General features: G+C 44.9%; 1 protein-coding gene across 1 annotated transcript in view; it reads right to left on the reverse strand.

Annotated features, from left to right (window-relative positions):
- LOC106572132 (uncharacterized) overlaps positions 1 to 24,424 on the reverse strand; it is an 84,298-nt gene that overhangs the window by 9,118 nt on the left and 50,756 nt on the right. Inside the window, exons 16-23 of the mRNA XM_082961499.1 lie at positions 23,892 to 24,023; positions 23,660 to 23,788; positions 23,154 to 23,285; positions 22,849 to 22,977; positions 22,486 to 22,614; positions 21,254 to 21,382; positions 17,950 to 18,078; positions 8,029 to 8,157 (exon numbers count right to left, since the gene is read on the reverse strand). Of these exons, the coding sequence (XP_082817625.1) occupies positions 8,029 to 8,157; positions 17,950 to 18,078; positions 21,254 to 21,382; positions 22,486 to 22,614; positions 22,849 to 22,977; positions 23,154 to 23,285; positions 23,660 to 23,788; positions 23,892 to 24,023 (1,038 nt within the window). The remainder of the gene's footprint in view (positions 1 to 8,028; positions 8,158 to 17,949; positions 18,079 to 21,253; positions 21,383 to 22,485; positions 22,615 to 22,848; positions 22,978 to 23,153; positions 23,286 to 23,659; positions 23,789 to 23,891; positions 24,024 to 24,424) is intronic.

The following is a 24,424-nucleotide window of genomic DNA, read 5'->3' on the forward strand; positions in this document are numbered from 1 at the left end:
AGAAATGCAGATGTAGAAGCACGGTGGCTAGGAAAAACTGCCTAGAAAGGCTGGAACCTACAAAGAAACCTAGAGCGGAACCAGGCTCAGAGGGGTGGCCAATCCTCTTCTGGCTGTGCCGGGTGGAGATTATAACAGTACATGGCCAAGATGTTCAAACGTTCATAGATGACCAGCAGGGTCAAGCTCTCCCTGTAGATTTTGCGGTGACGTAGTGTCCCCATGAGTGACAGAACACTGAGCCAGTCACAGGGCAACTAGAGAAGATTGCCAACCCCTAAGCTCTGTATTTTCCGCTGGCTGCCCCTCCACCAAAGAAAGCACTGAGCTAGGCTGAAACACCGGCATTTTGGAGCTGCCTTACTCAAGAAAGCAGAAAGCAAAAAAAGAGACCATGTTTGTTTGCGGCTTTATTAACAATACATATTTTTTTACATTTTTTGCAAACTGATATGTGACACGTATTAATTCCCAAAAAACATGCAAATCAGACGACAATATTTTTTTACACCCTTTTTCTCCCAAATTTTGTGGTGATTCCGACCTTGTCTCATCGCTGCAACTCCCCAAAGGGCTCAGGAGAGGCGAAGGTCGGTTCATGCGTCCTCCAAAACATGACCCACCTGAACAAAAATATAAACGCACCATGTAAAGAACAGCGCAAACTGGCTCTAACCAGAGGCGACTCCGGGATGCTGGCCTTCTACGCAGAGTTGCAAAGAAAAAGCCATATCTCAGACTGGCCAATAAAAATAAAAAATTAAGATGGGGAAAAGAATACAAACACTGAACAGAGGAACTCTGCTTAGAAGGCCAGCATCCCGAAGTCACCTCTTCACTGTTGACATTGAGACCGGTGTTTTGCGGGTACTATTTAATGAAACTACCAGTTGAGGACTTGTGAGTCTTCTGTTTCTCAAACTAGACACTCTAACGTACTTGTCCTCTTGCTCAGTTGTGCACCGGGGCCTCCCACTCTTTCTATTCTGGTTAGAGCCAGTTTGTGCTGGTCTGTGAAGGGAGTAGTACACAGCGCTGTATGAGATCTTCAGTTTATTGGCAATTGCTCGCATGGAACAGCCTTCATTTCTCAGAACAAGAATAGACTGAGGAGTTTCAAAAGAAAGTACTTTGTTTCTGGCCCTTTTGAGCCTGTAATCGAACCCACAAATGCTGATGCTCCAGATACTCAAATACTCTAAAGAAGGCCAGTTTTATTGCTTCTTTAATCAGAACAACAGTTTTAAGCTGTGCTAACATAATTGCAAAAGGGTTTTTCATGCTCAATTAGCCTTTTAAAATGATTAACTTGGATTAGCTAACACAACATGCCATTGGAACACAGGAGTGATGGTTGATGATAATGGGCCTCTGTACGCCTATGTAGATATTCCATTAAAAATCTGCCGTTTCCAGCTACAATAGTCATTTACAACATTAACGATGTCTACACTGTATTTCTGATCAATTTTATGTTATTTTAATGGACAAAAAAACAGCTTTTCTTTCAAAACAAGGACATTTCTAAGTGACCCCAAACTTTTGAACGGTAGTGTATATAAAATAAATAAATATATATATATATATATATATATATATAATAAGCATCAGCTTGCTCCAACGGGCATCTGTAGTGCCGCCAGTTGGGAGAAGTGTGACGAGGCAGTGTGAAGCTCACCCGCTGGAAGAGTGTGGCTGCTCGCTGACTAAAAGCGGCCTGTAGTGGGCACCCCGCCTGTCTAGTCGATAGGCAGCTCTGCTGTCATACCACAGCACCAGATTTTGGAGGAGTACTCATGGATAACTGGAAATATCACATAGGCTAATTCATTTGCGGCTAATTTGCCACGTGAGAAAGTGGTTAGCTAGAGTGATAACTCTAAATAATATTGCTGTTAGCAAGCCGTGTAATTTATGTCTACAGTACTAATTCAAAGTTTGGACACACCTACTCATTCCAGGAGTTTTCTTTATTTTTACTATTTTCTATAGTGAAGACATCAAAACTATGAAATGACACATATGGAATCATGTAGTAACCAAAAAAGTGATAAACAAATCAAAATATATTTTCTATTTTGAGATTCTTCAAAGTAGCCACCTTTGCCTTCAAGTGCAGGTTCCGCATTTTTTGGGGGTTGGGGGGGTTGAGGTGAGGAGCAGGATTATTTAAGATACTTTCTGAAGAGGTAGGGTTTCAGAGGTGTTCGGGAAGATGGGCAGGGAGGGACTCTGCTGTCTTAGCTTTAGGGGAAAGCTGGTTCCACCATTGTGGTGCCAGGACAGAGAAGAGCTTGGACTGGGCTGAGAAGGATCTACACTCCCATAGGGGTGGGAGAGTCAAGAGACCTGAGATGGCAGAACGGAGTGCTCGGATTGGGGTGTAGGGTTTGGCATAGCCTGAAGGTAGGTGCAGTTCTTCTTGCTGTTCTGTAGGTAAGCACCATGGTCAAAACATGATTGCATTTAGAAATTTTGCATTTTGAAAGAATTGTTTTTCTCCCACTACTAGAGAGAGAGTGAAAGTACATAGGCTACAACACAGCAAGCAGGAACTCTGTGGAGTCCAGATGACTGACTGACCAGTGGGCCAGGTGTTAATGGTTTGAGGCCACCTATTGAGTCAACCAACCAGTATGAATACAAAAGAAGCCATCCACCCTTGATGGGTGATTAGCAGGACAATATAATCTTGCTGAGATGAGAACAAGAGAAGTCTTGAGGGTGAGATAAATAACAGAGATACTGATAAAGTTTTATCAAATGTTCATTTTATTAAATGAAGTAATACCCCAAAAATCCAGGCGGATTAGAGTTACTTCATTTTTGTAATCAGATTACGTTATCCCCATGACATGTTATCTGTTACTACTCCTGCTTAGACATAAACATGCACATACAGTGACAAGACACTGTATGTGTATATCAGGTAAGAGAAGTACAGTTTTTTTTCACCTTTATTTAACCAGTTAGGCCAGTTGAGAACAAGTTCTCATTTACAACTGGGACCTGGCCAAGATAAAGCAAAGTAGTGCGACAAAAACAACAACAGAAGTACATATGGGATAAACAAACGTACAGTCAATAACACAATAGAAAATCTGTATACAGTGTGCGCAAATGAAGTAAGGAGATAAGGCAATAAATAGGCCATAGTGGCAAAGTAATTACAATTTAGCAATTAACAATGGAGTGATTAGATGTTCAGATGAGGATGTGCAAGTAGAAATACTGGTGTGCAAAAGAGCAGAAAAAAACAAAAAACAAATATGGGGATGAGGTAGTTGGTTGGATGGGCCATTTACAGACGGGCTGTGTACAGCTGCAGTGATTGGTAAACTGCTCTGACAGCCGATGCTTGAAGTTAGTGAGGGAGATATACTGTAAGTCTCCAACTTCAGTGACCCAACACACCTCCAGGCTGTGTAAGGGCTATTTGACTAAGAAGGAATGATGGAGTCCTGTATCAGATGACCTGGCCTCCACAATCACCCGACCTCCACAATCACCCGACCTCAACCCAATTGAGATGGTTTGGCATGAGTTGGACTGCAGAGTGAAGGAAAAGCACCCAACAAGTGCTCAGCATATGTTGGAACTCATTCAAGACTGTTGGAAAAGCATTCCTCATGAAGCTGATTGAGAGAATGTCAAGAGTGTGCAAACCTGTAATCAAGGCAAAGGGTGGCTCCTTTGAAGAATGTAAAATATAAAATATAATTTGATTTGGTAAACACTTTTTTTGGTTACTACATGATTCCATAAGTCTCCAACTTCAGTGATTTTTGCAATTCGTTCCAGTCATTGGCAGCAGAGAACTGGAAGGAAAGGCGAACAGTGAAATATACCTGCTGGAGCGTGTGCTACGGGTGGGTGTTGCTATGTTGACCAGTGAGCTGAGATAAGGCGGAGCTTTACCTAGCAAATACTTATAGATGACCTGGAGCCAGTGAGTTTGGCGATGAATATGTAGCGAGGACCAGCCAACGAGAGCATACAGGTCGCAATGGTGGGTACTATATGGGGCTTTGGTGACAAAATGGATGGCACTGTGATAGACTACATCCAATTTGCTGAGTAGAGTGTTGGAGGCCACTTTGTAAATGACATCGCCAAAGTCAAGGATCGCAGGATAGTCAGTTTTACGAGGGTATGTTTGGCAGCATGAGTGAAGGAGGCTTTGTTGTGAAATAGGAAGCCAATTCTAGATTTAATTTTGGATTGGAGATGCTTAATATGAGTCTGGAAGGAGAGTTTAAAGTCTAGCCAGACACCTAGGTATTTATAGTTGTCCACATATTCTAAGTCAGAACCGTCCAGAGTAGTGATGCTAGGCGGGAGGGCGGGTGCGGGCAGTGATCGGTTGAAGAGCATGCATTTAGTTTTTAAGATCAGTTGGAGGCCACGGAAGGAGTGTTGTATGGCATTGAAGCTCGTCTGGAGGTTTGTTAACACAGTCCAAAGAAGGGCCAGATGTATACAGAATAGTGTCTTCTGCGTAGAGGTGGATCAAAGAATCACCCGCAGCAAGAGCGACATCATTGATATATACAGAGAAAAGAGTCGGCCCGAGAACTGAACCCTGTGGCACCCCCATAGAGACTGCCATAGGTCCGGACAACAGGCCCTCTGATTTGACACACTGAACTCTGAGAAGTAATTAGTGAACCAAGCGAGGCAGTCATTAGAGAAACCAAGGCTGTTGAGTTTGCTGGTAAGTATACGGTGATTAACAGAGTCGAAAGTCTTGGCCAGGTCGATGAATACGGCTGCACAGTACTGTTTTTTATCAATGGTGGTTATGATGTCATTTAGGACCTTGAGCGTGGCTGAGGTGCACCGTGACCAGCCCAGAAACCGGATTGCATAGTGGAGAAGGTACGGTGGGATTTGAGATGGTCGGTGATCTGTTTGTTCACTTGGCTTTCGAAGACTTTAGAAAGGTAGGGCAGGATGGATATAGGGCTGTAACAGTTTGGGTCTAGAGTGTCTCCCCCTTTGAAGAGGGGGGATGACCGTGGCCGCTTTTCAATCTTTAGGAATCTCAGACAATATGAAAGAGAGGTTGAACAGAAAGGTAATAGGGGTTGTGACAATGGCAGCGGATAATTTTAGGAAGAGAGGGTCCAGATTGTCAAGCCCAGGTGATTTGTAGGAATCCAGATTCTGCAGCTCTTTCAGGACATCAGCAGTCTGGATTTGGGTGAAGGAGAAGCGGGGGGGGGGGGGGGGGGGGGTGGCTTGGGTCAGTTGCTACGAGGGGTGCAGAGCTGTTGGCTGGTGTTGGGGAAGCCAGGTGGAAAACGTGGCCAGCCGTAGAGAAATGCTTATTGAAATTCTCGATTATCGTGGATTTATCGGTGGCGACAGTGTTTCCTAGCCTCAGTGCAGTGGGCAGCTGAGAGTAGGTGCTATTATTCTCCATGGACTTGACAGTGTCCCAAAACTTTTTGGAATTAGTGCTTCAGGATGCAAATTTCTATTTCAAAAAGTTAGCCTTTGCTTTCCTAACTGACTGTGTATATTGGTTCCTGACTTCCCTGAAAAGTTGCATATCGCAGGGACTATTCGAAACTAGTGCAGTGAGCCACAGGATGTTTTTGTGCTGGTCAAGGGCAGTCAAGTCTGGAGTTAACCAAGGGCTATATCTGTTCTTATTTTTTGAAAGGGGCACATTTAAGATGGTGAAAGGGGCTTATTTAAGATGGTGAGGAAGGCACTTTTGAAGAACAACCGGGCATCCTCTACAAACGGGATGAGGTCAATATCCGGGCCAGGACGTTTAGAAAGGCCTGCTCGCAGAAGTGTTTTAGTGAGCGTTTGACGGTGATGAGGGGTGGTCGTTTGACCGCGGACCCATAACGGATGCAGGCAATGATGCAGTGGTCGCTGAGATCCTGGTTGAAAACAGCAGAGGTATATTTAGAGGGCAAGTTGGTCAGGAGGATATCTATGAGGGTGCCCATGTTTACAGATTTGGGGTTGTACCTGGTAGATTCCTTGATAATTTGTGTGAGATTGAGGGCATCTATCTTAGATTGTAGGACGGCCGGGGTGTTAAGCATATCCCAGTTTAGGTCACCTAACAGTACAAACTCTGACAATAGATGGGGGGAAATCAATTCACATATGGTGTCCAGGGCACAGCTGGGAGCTGATGGGGGTATGTAACAAGCGGCAACAGTGAGTGACTTATTTCTGGAGAGATGGATTTTTAAAAGTAGTAGCTCAAACTATTTGGGCATAGACCTGGATAGTATGACAGAACTCTGCAGGTTATCTCTAAAGTAGATTGCAACTCCGCCCCCTTTAGTAGTTCTATCTTGACAGAAAATGTTGTAATTGTAACGAACAAAACAGAGGATATTTGAACATAACTATGGATTATTTTGAACCAAACCAACATTTGTTATTGAAGTAGAAGTCCTGGGAGTGCATTCTGACGAAGAACAGCAAAGGTAATCCAATTTTTCTTATAGTAAATCGGAGTTTGGTGAGGGCCAAACTTGGTGGGTGTCAAAATAGCTAGCCCGTGATGGCGAGCTATCTACTCAGAATATTGCAAAATGTGCTTTTGCCGAAAAGCTATTTTAAAATCGGACATAGCGATTGCATAAAGGAGTTCTGTATCTATAATTCTTAAAATAATTATGTTTTTTGTGAACGTTTATCGTGAGTAATTTAGTAAATTCACCGGAAGTTTGCGGGGGGTATGCTAGTTCTGAACGTCACATGCTAATGTAAAAAGCTGGTTTTTGATATAAATATGAACTTCATTGAACAAAACATGCATGTATTGTATAACATAATGTCCTAGGAGTGTCATCTGATGAAGATCAAAGGTTAGTGCTGCATTTAGCTGTGGTTTGGGTTTATGTGACATTATATGCTAGCTTGAAAAATGGGTGTCTGATTATTTCTGGCTGGGTACTCTGCTGACATAATCTAATGTTTTGCTTTCGTTGTAAAGCCTTTTTGAAATCGGACAGTGTGGTTAGATTAACGAGAGTCTTGTCTTTAAAATGGTGTAAAATAGTCATATGTTTGAGAAATTGAAGTAATAGCATTTCTAAGGTATTTGAATATCACGCCACGGGATTCCACTGGCTGTTGAGTAGGTGGGACGATTTCGTCCCACATACCCTAGAGAGGTTAATGAACAGTCCAGTAGGCATCAACTGTGTAGCCGAGTGATCATATGGTCCGATAAGCAGCAATGGACAAAACAGGGACCCGCTCAGCAGTCGTCACTACGCTAGGCGAGCGGGAGACACGACGCTCAGAGAGTTAGCGGGCCAGGGCTAGTAGCTGGGTCCTCACCGACATCAACGATGCAGAGGCCGGTTGAGAGCACATCGGCTGAAATACGTCAGCAGACCAGTTGTGATGGATCGGCGGGGCTCCGTGTCGACAAAGGGTCCAGGCCAATTGGCAAGAGAGGTATTGTAGTTGGTGTACTTCGTTTGCTAGCCAGGGGAATGGGCCTAGCTCCAGGCTAACTGGTGTTTGCTTCTGGACAAGGGCGTTAGCCACAATAGCCACTCGGTAGCAGCTAGCTAGCTGAGATGATCTGGTGTAATGGTCCAGAGCTTGCGGCAGGAATCCGGTGATGTAGTGGGGGAAAAGCAGTCCGATATGCTCAGGGCAGATATTGTCCGGGCTCTCCGGGCTAAAGCAGCTGGTGTCTGTGCTAAAGGTAAAGACTGCTAGCAGTGGCTAACAATAACTAAATAGCTAGTAGCTAATTAGCTAGCTAGCTTCTGAAGGCTAGCTTCTGATGGAAGATCCAGTTATAAGGTCTAAAAAAATAGCAGATCCGTACCACGTTGGTTGAGGCGGGTTGCAGGAAGGTATATTTATTTCGAAAATGGAAAAAGAGATTGAAATGTATACAGAAAAATGAAAAAAAAATCTAAAATAAATCTGAATACTTACACGGGACAAAACACGGGACAAACACATCTTGCTGCTTCGCCATCTTGGAGAATGTCATTTTACGGTAACATGGTTAGGATTCTTATTCCTTACCTGTCTGACAGTGCTGTCCTACCCAGCCTGGGCCACAGCTGCACTCTCCAATGTGACGGTCACACACACCACCATTCAAACACTCACAGGGCTGAGCACAGTCCACCCCAAACCAGCCATGGGCACACTCTAGGGAGAGAGAGAGAGACAGGAAGAATTCCTCATTAATAAAGTTTTGTCATGAGAATGTTAACTTAGTTACCATGGAAACTTATTGTGACACTGAAGCACATGGCTGCAGGAGACAGTTGTTCCAGAAGTGAAGTCCAGAAGTTGAAGAAAAATCTAGGTAAATATTACTTGTGTAGAGAATATTTTTATTGTCAGTCATTTCCAAAACAGGCTATAGATTTCTTTAATTTGTGGTAGAATTTTTATTTTTTAAATATATTTTATGTAAACTATATGCTAGCTGTAATACTAGCCAAAGCATGCTAAGCAGTCTGTCATTTTTCTCCAAAAACAGTAGAAGCATAATTTCCATCACAGTCATTTTCATCACAAACTTAACTGTGGTGGAAACTACAGAACGTGGTGGAAATGACAAAAATCCATTATGTTATTACTTTTTACTTTTTTTAACTTTAGGCTTATTTAATCATGTTTTAAATTCCTTTAATCTAGAAAATGCTCCAAGGTGTGCACAATTGGAAAACCTAAGTTGTATTTTTCTTTGTTTTTAGAAGATTCCACATAAAACAGCACAGAGGTCACAGACATAGAAACAAAATAAAAAACGATCCTTTAAGAACATCTGCAAAAAGACAGGGAGAGATACTGGAAGAAAAAACTGAAGGGAGAAGTGAAATCTATCTCTGAGCTTACAAAGTGAGAACAAAGAAGCAAGAGATGGCAATGGAAATGCAACCAACGGAATAGAAGACAGACTTTAAAGAGAACATTTGCAATTGCGACCTACCTATCAGGTAACACAACACCTTATTCACCAGATGACTTGCAGCCAGAACATGAGGCCATCATACCTGCCCCTAACTTACCTGCCCCTGATGCACACCCTGATACCCCTTCCTCATCATCTGCAACAGGAATGAGAAGTTGAATACTTGATAGAAGGAATAAGTTCGGAAGAGGTTGCTCAAAAACAGAAATCTTTGCATGACAAATGTCAAACTTGATAAAGCATAACGGAAAACTGAGAAATACCAAAACAGGTATGATCAACTGATGAAGAAAATGGAGAGACAATATTCCCCAAAGACAAAGTCAAAACAGAAAATGAAGGGAACTCCGAATAACTTGAAAAGGATTTTATTGTTTCAAAATGCCATCATTGCAGAGTTAAAGCAAAAGTATCAAAAAAGGCGCTGTGCCAAGGACAAACAAGTGGCTTCAAAAATGCTCAGAGGCAACATCCTGAGAAAGTATGGCCTGATCAAAGACACAAACAGAGAATTTGGATTTTCAGCAAAAGAAATGAGGGCAAATGGAAACAGGCCAACAAGTCTTCAATACTATAGGAAAGAGCAGTGTAACATGATTAGCACTGCCACAGAAGAGAAAATCACTAGATTCTATGAAAGTGATGTCAACAGTAGAGCAACAACAGGGAAAAAGAACACACAAGAAAGAAAAGCAGAAGCGCTTCTTGAATGGCAAAATTCAGAACCTTTTCCAGAATTTTATTCAGAGATTAAAATGTCCTTCTATGAATTCCGCAAAATACGTCCTTTTTGGGTTGTCAAGCCAACAGTCCAGGATAGGGACACATGCCTCTGCAAAACCCACGCCAACCTCTAGTTCATGGCGGACAAACTACAGATCAGCTGAAGCAACAATGAGAACCTAATTGAGACTTTGTGCTGTGAGAACCTGAAGAAAGAGTGCATGTACACAGAGTGCTCCCTTTGCCAAGCAAAAGAGCTTAAAACATCTGACTTTGATGCTGGTGAGCAGACATGGTGGTTTGAGTGGAAAAACAAACCTGAAGAGAGAGAAAAGGAAAAACAAAGAGGGAAACATGGATAAGTTCACTGTACATTTGACAGTTAAAGAAAAGGTCTGTGGCACACTGCATATTCTACTGTAGGACTTCTCCAAAGGATGGAAAGAGAAGTTGGGGAAACACGTGTACAACATTCAACACCAACACTCCAAACTGAGAGAATTAAAAGAGAATCTGCGGAAAGAGATCAACGTGCATATTGACTTTGCAGAGAACTCAGGGGCGCAACTTTCACTGGGGACGGGGGGACATGCACCCCACATTCTGAAATTGTATTTTTGTCCCCCCCAGTTTTATCATTGGAATGTGATACAAAATGAGGCAACGGTGTTGTAGCAATATTGATGTTACACAGGAAACGGAAACCAATTGTTACTTACTTTATTCATGTACTGGATGTGCTGGTTGACAACATGCCTAGTAAAGTTTGCATAACTATATATCTTTGTCTGTTGTGACTAAGCAAAGCATACTGAAACATGGTGGCAGCGGTACTCAAAAGAATCTGGATCTCATTGATGTAAATGAAGAATACATCCCAGGCGGCAGTTTGGAAAAGTGCCTCATTTACAAGCAAGTCATCATGCCGAACATCAAAGCTAGCTGGCTATTGGATACAAGCAGATTTGTGAGTAGCTAACATTCCATTCTACAAATAAATAGCCATGGAAAATGCACTGAAACCTCGGGGAAAAATAGACTTTGATGATTGTAATTTAGCACTGACCTGGAAAAGATGGAAAGAGGAATTAAATTTGTACATGGCTCTTACAATGGGAGATGAACCTGATGACTACTGTACAGCTACTGTATTATCTCATTGGGGAAAAAGGCATAGAGATTTGTGAGACCCACTGTGTGGGCAGTACAAAAGACAATATCTTTGTTGAGGAAGTAATTGCAGCACTGGATGCATATTGTGATCCCAAGAAAAATGAAACAATTGAGATATCATATTTTCATGCGAAGTCAGGGCCAATATGAGAGTTTAGACAAATATCTCACTGAATTGAGGACTCTAGTGGCCACCTGCAACTTTGGAGTAATCACAGACTCTCTTATCAGAGACAGGATTGTGTGTGGCACGTGTGACCCACACTTAACAAAGCGCTTACTCAGAGAGACTAATCTCAGTTTAGAGAAATGCATACAGATTGGAAGAGCTACAGAACTGTCCAGACAGAGAGCTAAAGTCATAAAAGTGCAGGGCATGTAGCAGTGCATGCATTAACACAGGAAGAGAGCGAGAGGGAGAGGAGACCCTACAGAGAGACAGAGAGGGAGAACAGACCCTATAGAGGGACAGAGAGGGAGAGGAGACCCTACAGAGGGACAGGAGACCCTACAGAGGGACAGAGAGGGAGAGGAGACCCTACAGAGGAACAGAGAGGGAGAGCAGACCCTACAGAGGGACAGAGAGGGAGAGCAGACCCTACAGAGGGACAGAGAGGGAGAGCAGACCCTACAGAGGGACAGAGAGGGAGAGGAGACCCTACAGAGGGACAGAGAGGGAGAGGAGACCCTACAGAGGGACAGAGAGGGAGAGGAGACCCTACAGAGGACCAGAGAGGGAGAACAGACCCTACAGAGGGACAGAGAGGGAGAACAGACCCTACAGAGGGACAGAGAGGGAGAGGAGACCCTACAGAGGGACAGAGAGGGAGAGGAGACCCTACAGAGGGACAGAGAGGGAGAGGAGACCCTACAGAGGGACAGAGAGGGAGAGGAGACCCTACAGAGGGACAGAGAGGGAGAGGAGACCCTACAGAGGGACAGAGAGGGAGAGGAGACCCTACAGAGGGACAGAGAGGGAGAGGAGACCCTACAGAGGGACAGAGAGGGAGAGGAGACCCTACAGAGGGACAGAGAGGGAGAGGAGACTCCTACAGAGGGACAGAGAGGGAGAGGAGACCCTACAGAGGGACAGAGAGGGAGAGGAGACCCGACAGAGGGACAGAGGGAGAGGAGACCCTACAGAGGACCAGAGAGGGAGAACAGACCCTACAGAGGACCAGAGAGGGAGAACAGACCCTATAGAGGGACAGAGAGGGAGAGCAGACCCTACAGAGGGACAGAGAGGGAGAGGAGACCCCTACAGAGGGACAGAGAGGGAGAGGAGACCCCTACAGAGGGACAGAGAGGGAGAGGAGACCCTACAGAGGGACAGAGAGGGAGAGGAGACCCTACAGAGGGACAGAGAGGGAGAGGAGACCCTACAGAGGGACAGAGAGGGAGAGGAGACCCTACAGAGGGACAGAGAGGGAGAGGAGACCCTACAGAGGGACAGAGAGGGAGAGGAGACCCTACAGAGTGACAGAGAGGGGGAGGAGACCCTACAGAGAGACAGAGAAGACCCTACAGAGTGACAGAGGGAGAGGAGACCCTTACTGAGGGACAGAGCATTATACAATGCAGATACTGTGGATGGACACATGAGAGAAAAAAGGAAAAATGCCCTGCCCATGGAAAAAAATGTCAATCCTGTGGAAAAAACAATCACTTCTCAACAGTTTGCAAAAGTGCAGAGATCAGCAAGAGAAACAGTCCTGGCAATGGAAAATGCATCAGCTGACTCAGAGAGCGGTGAAGATGTTCTCTGCATCACACTAGGGCCAAAGTCATAGAGCATCAACGTGGTACAGAACAAAACCACAGACCCCAATGCAGCTCTCTTTGCAACCATGCTGGTCAACAAAAAGTCAGTCAGATTTCAGCTAGATTGTGGTGCTAGTTGTAATGTTATCCCTGCAAACCTCACAAAAGCCAGTCACCTAGAGCCCTGCAGTCAGGTATCGGTGCTGTTTAACAAGAGTACTCTGACGCCACTGGGGAAGTCTACACTTAAAGTGATCAATCCACACAATAAGAAAACCTACCGATTTGAGTTCATTGTCGTCAACAAGAACGTGCACAGGCCCATTCTAGGCAGTAAGGCTATCCAGGCAATGGAGTTGATTACTGTGCAGCATCACAACATCCTGGCCATCGAGAAAACAACAGGATCCTGGACTAAAGAGCAAATTAAACAGGAGTACTCTGATGTATTCCAGGGAGATGGATGCTTACCCGGCAAACTGAAGCTGGAAGTGGGTGAGCGAGTGGAGCCCGTCCAGCTGCCAAAGAGAAGAGTGCCAATAGCACTATATAAACCACAAAGAGGAGCTCAGTGGTCTAGAGAAAAGAAGGATGATAAAATCAGCTGAAAAAAGCACAGATTGGATTAGCAGCCTGATCGTAGTGAAGAAACTGTCTAGAAATCTAAGAGTGTGTATTGATCCAAAACCTCTCAACAAGGTGCTCAAGAGGAGCCATTACCCACTTCTCACTATTGAAGAAGTGCTGCCAGATCTGAACAGAGCACACGTGTTCTCTGTTTGTGATGTAAAAAGGGATTTTGGCATGTGGAACTGGAGGAGGAATCACCATCTTCTCTACTCCCATGGGACGCTATAGGTGGCTGAGCATGCCAATGGGAATCAGTCCAGCCCCAGAGATCTTTCAGAGGAAGTTGAACCAGGCAATGGAAGTTCTTCCAGGAGTCAAAATCATTGCAGACGACATTCTGATTGTGGGAGAAGGAGACAACGATGAAGCGACGACTCTGGTCCATGACAAAAACCTGAGAATGCTCCTGGACAGATGCAGGAAGCTCAATATCAAGCTGAATCCGGAGAAGCTGCAGCTCAGGCTGAAGGAAGTGCCTTACATTGGCCACCTGCTAACATCAGAGGGGTTGAAAGTGGACCCAGGAAAAGTGACAGCCATCAGACAGACGCCTAGGCCTACAGATGTGCATGGGGTGCAGTGCTTCCTGGGCATGGTAAACTACCTAGCCAAGTTCTGCAGCCACGCCACGGAGCTCTGCGAGCCACTGCGACAGCTAACACAAGGACTCACTGTGGGAGTGGTTAGAGAGACATGAACAGGCTTTCAATTAAATCAGGGATACCAGTGCACAGACCCCTGTGCTGAAATACTACAACCCAACAGAGCAGTTTGTACTACAATGTAATGCTTCAGAGAGTGGGTTAGGAGCAGCCTTGATGCAGGGAGTACAACCAATAGCACATGCCAGCAGAGCCCTGACAAAGACTGAAAAAGTGTATGCACTGATAGAGAAGGAGCTGCTTGCAGTGGTGTTTGGCATGGAGAGGTTCCACCAATTCACATATGGACGAACTGTGGAAGTGCAGTTAGATCACAAACCTCTAGAGAGCATCATGACAAAGCCTCTCCTCAGCGCACCAAAAAGACTACAACGCATGCTCATGAGACTCCAAAACTACAAGGTCAGTCTCCGATACGTTCCGGGTAAACATGTGGTGCTGGCCAACTCCCTGAGCAGGGCGTACCTCACAGAACAAGACAACAGAGGCCACGTGGAGGTCGATGTGGAATCAATTAATATGATACACTTCCTCCCTGTGTCAAGCGAGAGACTAAAGGCCATCCAGAGAGCCACTGAGCTGGACCGGGAGCTCCAGACACTGAAAAATGTGATCCTGCAGGGGTGGCCTGAAGTGAAAGAACATGTACCCTTGGAAGTAGCTATGTATTTTCCCAACAGAGATGAGCTGAGTGTGCAAAATGGAGTAATCTTCAGAGGTGAGCGAGTCGCTGTGCCTACTGCCCTCAGGTCAGAGATAATGCAGACAATCCATTTCTCACACATAGGAATCGAGGGATGTCTGAGAAGAGCTCGCGAGTGTGACTACTGGCCAGGCATGAATGCACAGCTGAGAAGATATATGGCACAATGTAGCACCTGCACTGCATGGGATGTGAAGCAGCAGAAAGAGACGCTGAGGCCACACGAAGCACCAAAGCGTCCCTGGGAAAAAATAGGGACTGACCTGTTCCAGTTCAATGACAGAGACTACATGGTCACAGTTGATTATCTCTCCAACTTCTGGGAAGTAGACCATTTGGAGAACACACAGTCGAAAACGGTCATTCGAAAACCGAAGACACGCTCTGCACGCTATGGGATACCTGACATCCTTTACTCAGACAATGGTCCCCAGTACTCTTCAGACGAGTTCTGAAGTTTCAGCAAGGCTTGGGACTTTACACACAAAACATCGTCTCCAGGATACCCACAAAGTAATAGGAAAGTGGATTCAGCAGTGAAAATAGCCAAAAGACTGATGGCAAAAGCAAAGAGAGCAGGTGCTGACCCATACCTGGCCATGCTGGATCACAGAAATACCCTGTCACAAGGAACAGACAGCAGCCCTGCAATGGCACTCATGGGAAGACATAAAAAGACACTACTTATAATGAGTGAAAACCTTCTGGGACCGGTGATGGCAAACTGTCAACTGGAGAAGTTCAAAGAAAGACAGCAGAAACAGGCAAAGTACTACGACACCTCTGCTAAGGATCTCACAGAGCTGCAACGAGATGACAGGGTGAGAGTTCAGCCACTCACAGGACAGAAACAGTGGTGGCAGAGGGCCACAGTAGTCAGACCTGTTGAGCAAAGGTCCTACGAGGTAAAGACAGAACAGGGACAAGTCTTCAGGAGGAACAGGAGACACCTGAGGAAGAGCAGAGAAATAGAGGAGGATTTCCCCACTGTTGAGGAGCCTGGCACAGAGCCAGTAAACAGAGCACTAGCTGACGCCCAACGCAACCTAGAGGTGAACGCTGCACCTCAACAAGAAGATCCAAACATCTCAGGTCAAGCACCTCCTGACGTAATCAACACTCCCCACACAAGGCTTGGTAGGGCCGTCCGAAGACCTATACACCTGAAAGACTTTGTGTGAAGGTAAAAATAATAATAATGTAATGGACAGTCAGAGACATTAAACAAACATTCAGTTCACATTCCAGTTTATTGCAGACATGGACTACAAGCCAAAGTTAGGTGGAGTCTGCCTTTGAGAACATGTAGCAATATTGATGTTACTCATATTGATGTTACACAGGAAATGGAAACCAATTGTTACTTACCTTATTCGTGTACTGGATGTGCTGGTTGACAACATGCCTAGTAAAGTTTGCTTAACTATATATCTTTGTTTGTCGTGACTACAACACAAAGCATATTGAAACAGGTGTGCTTTAGGACCATGCAGACGCCTCCGAGCAGTCAGGTAGGCTGTTTGGAGTGTTTATCCGACTGGATAAAACAAATTATAATAATTATTTCCCCCCAACTTCTAAAACCAAAGTTTTGTAAATACACCAGTGAAATTCAGGCAGTTCACGTTGGTGATTCTCACAAGCAGGTGACCCTCCACACCGGTCTTGGATATAGCACAAATGATACAGTTTCACTTTGCTCCTTGAGCTCTTCTATGCGGATGACCCCTCTACAATCTGGACTCATGAAGAAGTGAACAAGTCCCCATGTAACAAAAGAACTCCAGGAGGACAAGATCGTTGATTCAGCTGCCTTGCGGAGGAAGATGTTCGATGTATTAGATTTTTTATTTTGTACTACATAATCTGATTTTTGTGACAAGTTTAGCCATAATGTAGCTTCTCTCTCGAAAACATTGAGTTTTGAAAGAAGACGTCACACACAAGAGGCAATGATGAGAGAGCTGTACTGGTACACATCCGAGCAATAGACTTAAAGCAACTTCTATGGTCAAACACTGGGGTTGAATGCCAACATTAAAGATGAAGGGGAGAATGAGAAGATTAGATCCTGGTAAGAGCATGTTTTATCTGGAGCAGTTTGCTCCTCTCAAGTTGTCACCCTTCAGTGTGTGAGGTGTTAGACTATTTCATGTCACAGACCTGCATTGTTTGGCATCAACATTCTCAATTCCGATACTTGTTTTATTCTGTTTAAAACAGTCTGTAATTTAAATTTTTCCCACAGCCTGTTGGTAAGAAATGACACAACAAATGATATGGTTTCTCTCTTTTGCTTCCTCCATAACCCACTTCCCTTGTTAGGTAAAGCCTACTTACAGTAAATGTATTTGTTTATCACACCAACTGACTTGCTATTCGGATGCCATTCAAAACATAATAAAAAAGGTTGACATGCTGAACGCACCGAGGTGTCTGTTTTAAACTACTAGCACACAGCTCGGACACCTATGCATATCATTTTTCAAATGTATTAAAAACGTAAAAGAGGAAATATCACGTAACAAATTGTGGAAAAAGGGAAGGAGTCTGAATACTTTCCGAATGCACTGTAAATGCTCAGGTAAGAACTGTGAATTGACCTTTGATGGCTCACATCTACACTACCACAAGCTTTTGTGATTAGAAGAACCACTTTATTGCAGCCATTGTTCGAAAATGTGCTGAGACACAGGGACAACGGGAGGGGGAGTGGCACATACAGGAGGTTGAACTCAGACTTCTATTAAGGACTTATTATATGGTGTCTGCATGGTACGCATAGTTGTAACTAGGTCTAGCCAGCACATATAGTGGACAGATCAGCGAATCACCTTTAAACTACATTTTATACATCTTAAAGACAGTGATTTTGGAATATCACATGATCCGTTTGAAGTGAATTATTCATCCAAAAAGTTGTTACTCACCTAATAACGTAATTAACCACAGGATAACACAGTAACTTATTACAGTGGGGAAAAAATATCACATCTGTTCGACATGTTTATTAGCCTACATTATCTGACAACTTATTACATTACCCTGTTAAAAAGTTATTGCATTATGACAAGTTATAACGTTATCTGCTATTGCGTTATAGGGATACTGCGAGATTCTGGCATTTACCGTCCCTGTAGACTTTCAGTAATTGCGCAAACGCAAACCGGTAACTTCCTTCATATAGAACGCAGAGACATACTAATGGTATCCACGAGTTCATCGGACTTTCGGTGAGTAGAACAAAGGATCTTAAATGCCAGAATCTCGCAGTATCCCTTTAACCATTGTAGAGGGCCTAAGTGCATTGGAAATCTCTCAACCCCCCTTCTTCCCTATTTGGTCCTGGAAGTTGATCCAACACTTACCCAGTTCGCAGGCTGCCCCAGTCCACCCATTGGAGCACGAGCAGCGCCCAGAGAACTGATCACACACCCCTCCGTTCTGACACAGGCAGTGATGCTGGCAGTCTTGTCCATAAAAGCCTTCTACACATTCTGAAAGTAAGATACACATCGCGTAAACACAAGCTAGATTCCACCATATTTCAAACGTACATAAGTCCATTCCATTTTGATCCATGAAGTGGAGTGAAAAAGTTGAGTGCACACTTCAGGGGAAAGGGAAGATAATCAAAGCGCCGCCACTGTATTGTATGTATAGTCTGTTCAATTTCAATCCTTTATGGGGAGTGAATGACTGCACACATTAGGGAGAAGGGTAGAGAATCAGGGTGCAGCCACTGTCCTGTATGTATAGTCTTTGGAACGGGAGGGAATACTACCATTACTTAGCCTCAAGGACGCTCATTATTTCTTCAATGAAATGTACAGATGTGGAGGACTGAAAAGCAGCTAAATAAAGCCTGCTTTTCAAATGTACTTTCCAATTTTGTAGGCAAAATAATACATTCTCTGTTACGCAGGCACACATGCATTGATATTTTAAGTCGAAATTGTCCACCAAAATGGAATTTTAAAAGCCTGTTATATTAAATGAGGTGCCTTTTCAGCAAACACCACATGGAAATTCAATATATCACATTTTGAATATGAATCAAGACTTGCTAAAGTGCCAAAATTCTGCATTTTCACAACTTCTAGGAAGACTAACTCACTTAACCCCAAACGTTTGCCAAGTTTTCCCCATCATTGTAAAGCTGTAGTTATTTTTGTTGCTTTGAAAAAGTAATTTCTGAAGAATATAATTTATTTTCATGTGATAAGTGATTAATTTCCATCTCATTTTAAGACCAACCCTGTTATAAAAACTGAACTCTCATTTTAATATGGTGAAACCATTCCTATTTTTATTGAAAAGAAACATTGAAAACATAACAGTAAAATCATAGTGTAAAAGCAGGTGAGCTATTTCAGCTTTTTTGGCAATTTTCTGGGGTTTTATGGTGGAAAACAGCGCATCAAGCATAACACATCAACCCTGTTACCCATAGATACAGGATAGAATATAAAAAATAATAAAAATGTTAAGCTTGCATGTCCCTTCCTGATGCACACAACACGCTTACATCCCCCCTGTCACAAGGGGATTTATGGCTGTGTCACATAATCCATGGTGCTGATGAAAGGACAACCAAGGCGCAGCGGGAATATGGATGCTCATATTTTTTATTTCAAAAAAAGGAGTAAAACATCCACTGAAAAAGAACCAATAAACAAAACAATGAACAGTACTCACGGTATGACAGTGTAGCAGGCTAAACCAAAAAAAGCAGTGCTCACAACAATTCCCCACCAACACACAGACAAACACACCCAACTAATATAGGACTTCCAATCAAAGGCAACACCACACAGCTGCCTTCAATTGGAAGTCCACCCCAATTACCTCTACATAGAAACACCCAACCTAGACAGAACAAAGAAAACCCAACTTCTTCTGCCACGCCCTGACCAACACTTGTACACCTACTCCACCTGCTGGTCAGGACGTGACATTACCCCCCCCTAAAGGTGCAGACCCCGAATGCACCTTCAAAAGAAAAAAAACACAAAACACCCAAAACAACCCGAAAATGTCCCCCTAACTACAGGAAGGGAAGGTGGCTGCCGTCAACGACGGCACTGTGCTACACCCCCCCTCCCCAACCCACCTATGTTGGAGGCAGCTCGGGGCAGTCCGGCGGCTCGGGACGGCTCGGGGCGGTCCGGCGGCTCGGGACGGCTCGGGGCGGTCCGGCGGCTCGGGACGGCTCGGGGCGGTTTGGCGGCTCGGGGCGGTCCGGCAGTTCAGGGCGGTCCGGCAGTTCAGGGCGGTCTGGCAGCTCTGGCGACTGTTGACTGGCGGGCAGCTCTGGCGACTGTTGACTGGCGGGCAGCTCTGGCGACTGTTGACTGGCGGGCAGCTCTGGCGACTGTTGACTGGCGGGCAGCTCTGGCGACTGTTGACTGGCGAGGCTGGGTTTACGTACTTGGAGCCTAGTGCGTGGTGCTGGCACTGGGCGTACCAGATTGGGAACACGCACCTCAAGGCTAGTGCGTATGACAGGAAACACCAGACCGTAGAGGCGCACTGGCAGTCTTAAGCGCAGGGTTGGCATCTCCGGTGCTGGCTCGATGCCTATTCTCCCCTGGCACGTGGGGGGTGCTGGTATTAAGCCTACTGGCCTAAAAATACCAGGCCTTACCATGGCACCTACCCCAACGCACGGGACCTGTCCAGTCTGTTTACTTTTAACAGGGGTACGGGGCGCTGGCCTGGGTCTCCAATCTTGCCCCGTCACACAGCCCTTGTGCCCCCCCCCCCCTAAAAATTTCTTGGGGGTGCCTCTCGGTCTCCCTTACCCGATGTGTTCCCCAGTCCTTGCCAGAATTCTTCCGCTGCTTGGTCCTGTGTTGGTGGGGAATTCTGTCACATAATCCATGGTGCTGATGAAAGGACGACCAAGGCGCAGCGGGAATATGGATGCTCATATTTTTTATTTAAAAAAAAGGAGTAAAACATCCACTGAAAAAACCAATAAACAAAACAATGAACAGTACTCATGGTATGACAGTGTAGCAGGCTAAACCAAAAAAAAAAGCAGTGCTCACAGCAATTCCCCACCAACACACAGACAAACACACCCAACTAATATAGGACTTCCAATCAAAGGAAACACCACACAGCTGCCTTCAATTGGAAGTCCACCCCAATTACCTCTACATAGAAACACCTAACCTAGACAGAACAAAGAAAACCCAACTTCTTCTGCCACGCCCTGACCAACACTTGTACACCTACTCCACCTGCTGGTCAGGACACGACAGGCTGATTTAAGATGCAATGTCAATCCTATTATGGTCAACTCTGTTACTTGAATTGGGACTTAACTGGCAGTTAATATTATTTTATTTTTATACCATATATATATATATACACACACACACACACACACACACACACACACACACACACACACACACACACATATATATATATACATTTCTACAATACACAAACAATACACATTTTCATTGGCAATTCCTATAGCCTGTTTTTTACCACTTGAGATGGGAAAACATGTTTTTTAATTAAGTGAAACGTGCTCTTTATGACAGAATGTTAAGATAAGGTTAAATAAATTGTTTTTATTTTAACCAAAGTACAGTACCGCTCTTGGGGGAATGACCTACGAACCCCCACATGTACACACACACACACTGACAGTACCTTTCTCACAGCTGGGGCCGATCCACCCTGGCGTACACTGGCACTGCCCACTCACAGGGTCACAGGTGGCATTATTACGGCATTCACAGGTGTGTTCACACCCATGGCCAAACCACCCTGCCTGGCATGCTACCACAGGAACAGGGCACAGAAAGTCAGGGGGAACGAAAACAGCCATAACATACTGTAACTGTATACAGATACAAAGGGTGTTGTGACAGTTGTGTTCCATGCTCGGCTCTCCACACAAACACAGGCACACACAGGCACACACACAGGCGCACACACACAAACAGGCAGGCACACACACAGGCACACACACACGCACACACACAGGCACATTCTTTGTGGGCCCTCCTCAGACTTACCATTAGACAACCAAATCTTACTAAGGGCCCCCAAAAGCCTAGAGGCGGCTCTAGGCAGGGGCCTCAGACTGGCCTCTACCTGGGGCTTCCAATTCACTAAGAATGGCCCTCCTGGCACCCCATTACCAGTCAGAGCTGAAAAATGACTATAGTGATCCAGGGGATTATTCAATGCCACATTTATTTATTTTTATTTAACCAATTGTGCGCTGCCCTATGGGACTCCCGATCACAGCCGGTTGTGATACAGCCCGGGATCAAACCAGGGTCTGTAGTGTCACCTCTAACACTGAGATGCAGTGCAGAGCAATGACAGTGAACATATCTGCACATATGTGACGTAGTAATACATTTTTGGGGACCACTTTTGTCTCGTGAGCATTACTTTCAGAACGACTGGCTAAAAAGTATACAAACGTACCAGAGAATCTCTTATAAAGGGGGGTTCCATAACATTTTCTCACACAAACAACTCTTAATGTGATGTTAGTGGAACATTTAATTATTGGAGAAATTAAAACAATCTGATTACGGTGCGGAGTTGAACTATTGAAAGTATCTTAAATAAACTTTAATGCAATAGAACAGATCTCATACGGTTACTAACATAATTCATTTGTGTGCTTAGCAGAAGCTCTTCTCCACAGCAACTTACAGGAGCAATTTGGGTTAAGTGCCTTGCTCAAGGGCACCTAGTCGGCTCAGGGATTCAAACCAGTGACTTTTTGGTTACAGACACAACGCTCTTAACTGCTAGGCTACCTGCCGTGTGTTCTGTATGTGTATGCATACATGGGTGGGTGGATGTGTGCATGGGTGGGCAGGATGGAATTTGCATAGAGGACCTAAGCCAATGGAACTCACTGATGTTGCATTGTGGTCCGACCCAGCCGTCTGGACAGTGGCAGGCACCCGTCAGGTGGTCACATCGGCCCCCGTTAGAACACTGACACTGCTGCTGACACTCCAGCCCATGGAAGCCGTCAGGACATGCTTCACACACACACACACACACACACACACACACACACACACACACACACACACACACACACACACACACACACACACACACACACACACACACACACACACACTTTTTTTATGTCACCTTTATTTACACAGGTAAGTCAATTAATTACGACCTTACACACCTCCAAACATATCATGTGGGCATGCTCAGATAATCAAATTAGTTATCCAACACACACTCAAACACACACTTACATTTTTCACAGTATGTGCCGGTCCAACCAGTGAGGCAGGTGCAGGCTCCACTAACATGCTCACAGGCCGCCTCATTGGCACATTGGCACCTGTGTCTGCAGCCTATGCCAAAGGAGCCTTCTGGGCACTCTGTGGCAGTGCCAGGGCAGAGAGAGAGAGAGAGCGCAGAGAGAAACTAAAACACTTTTTCCTGCTAGGCATTGTCCCCAACCCAGCTAGTGTATGTACAGTTACACACAAATCGACACACATACATGAACGTGCACAAGCATACACACACAAGGATATATACTGTAAGTGTTTACTCTGTTGGCAGCGGGGTCCCGTGTAGCCCGCCTCACAGCGACATTGCCCCGTGATGAGGTCACAGCTGCCATCGCTGCCCGGGCACTCACACATGTTAGCACAGTCCGCCCCCCAGCGCCCGGCATCACATGCTGCCATGGAGACAGAGTTCAGAGGTCAACACAAGGTCATGACCCCCATAAGTCATATCTCATATTTTTGCCACACCTTTTCACTAAAACAGTCATGATCAAAGAAGGAACCAACTAATGAACTACAATGTTATTATAACTATTATTACAAGCTGTGGTGGCAGCAGACCTGGGTTCAACTACTTTAGCCTGCCTGGAGCGCAAGATGGGCGAGGTTTTGCAATTTTGTGACTCTTCTATTGGTTCCGTTGAGCCAGGGAATTAAGCCAAGATTTCAAACAGAATTGCATTTGAACCCAGATCTACGTGGTAGGGCAGACCATAAAGCACTCCAGTGAGGGTTGTGGGTCACACAATCAATCATCCTTACTTACCTCTGCTGCAGCTAGGTCCAGTCCATCCTACAGGACAGGCACAGTTGCCTGTCACCGGGTGGCAGCGCCCACCGTTATCACACAGACAACGTAGCTGACAACCCAGGCCAAATCTACCCACCGGGCAGGCTACGAAAGAGAGATAGTATGGTCAATTATACTTAGTCTGAGGAGTGGTGACTAGTGTGTGTGTGTGTGTGTGTGTGTGTGTGTGTGCGGGTGTCTCTCTCACCGCTCTGACACAGGGTGCCCATGTATCCAGGTTGACAGCAGCACACTCCATTGTGTTTGTCACACACTCCCCTGTTCTGACAGTGGGGACAGAAGCCTGAACAGCCCAGACCCCAACGACCCTCCTCACACTCTAACAGACATGAGAGGAGAGAGAGGGACAGAGACCAAGAAAGTTAGAGAAAAAAAGACTCCAAAGATGTCCTTGTGAATGAAATGTTCTACTCTTCATATGGGGCATTATTATTCTAACCAGTGTTCCATGACTAAAGAATGAACAGGGTACTGATTCTCATATGGCTTCTTTGAAAATCTAATTTCATAAAGTGCTGTGTCCCAAATAGGAAAAAGCAATTTTTCAATCAAGAATTTTGCTCGGACTGTCTCGGAGTGGTTTGAGTGGGGAGAGAAAAACAGAAAATTAGCTGTAATTGGCAGAGAGGTTTGGAACTCTTTCTTATTGGAATGTACCGCAGGGTGATGTCACCATGGAAGGCCAAAACTCCCTCCCACCAAAACGGGCTGAAATTGAAG

Source organism: Salmo salar, chromosome 15 (assembly GCF_965601325.2).
Source record: "Salmo salar chromosome 15, fSalSal1, whole genome shotgun sequence".
Classification (NCBI taxonomy): Eukaryota; Metazoa; Chordata; class Actinopteri; order Salmoniformes; family Salmonidae; genus Salmo; species Salmo salar.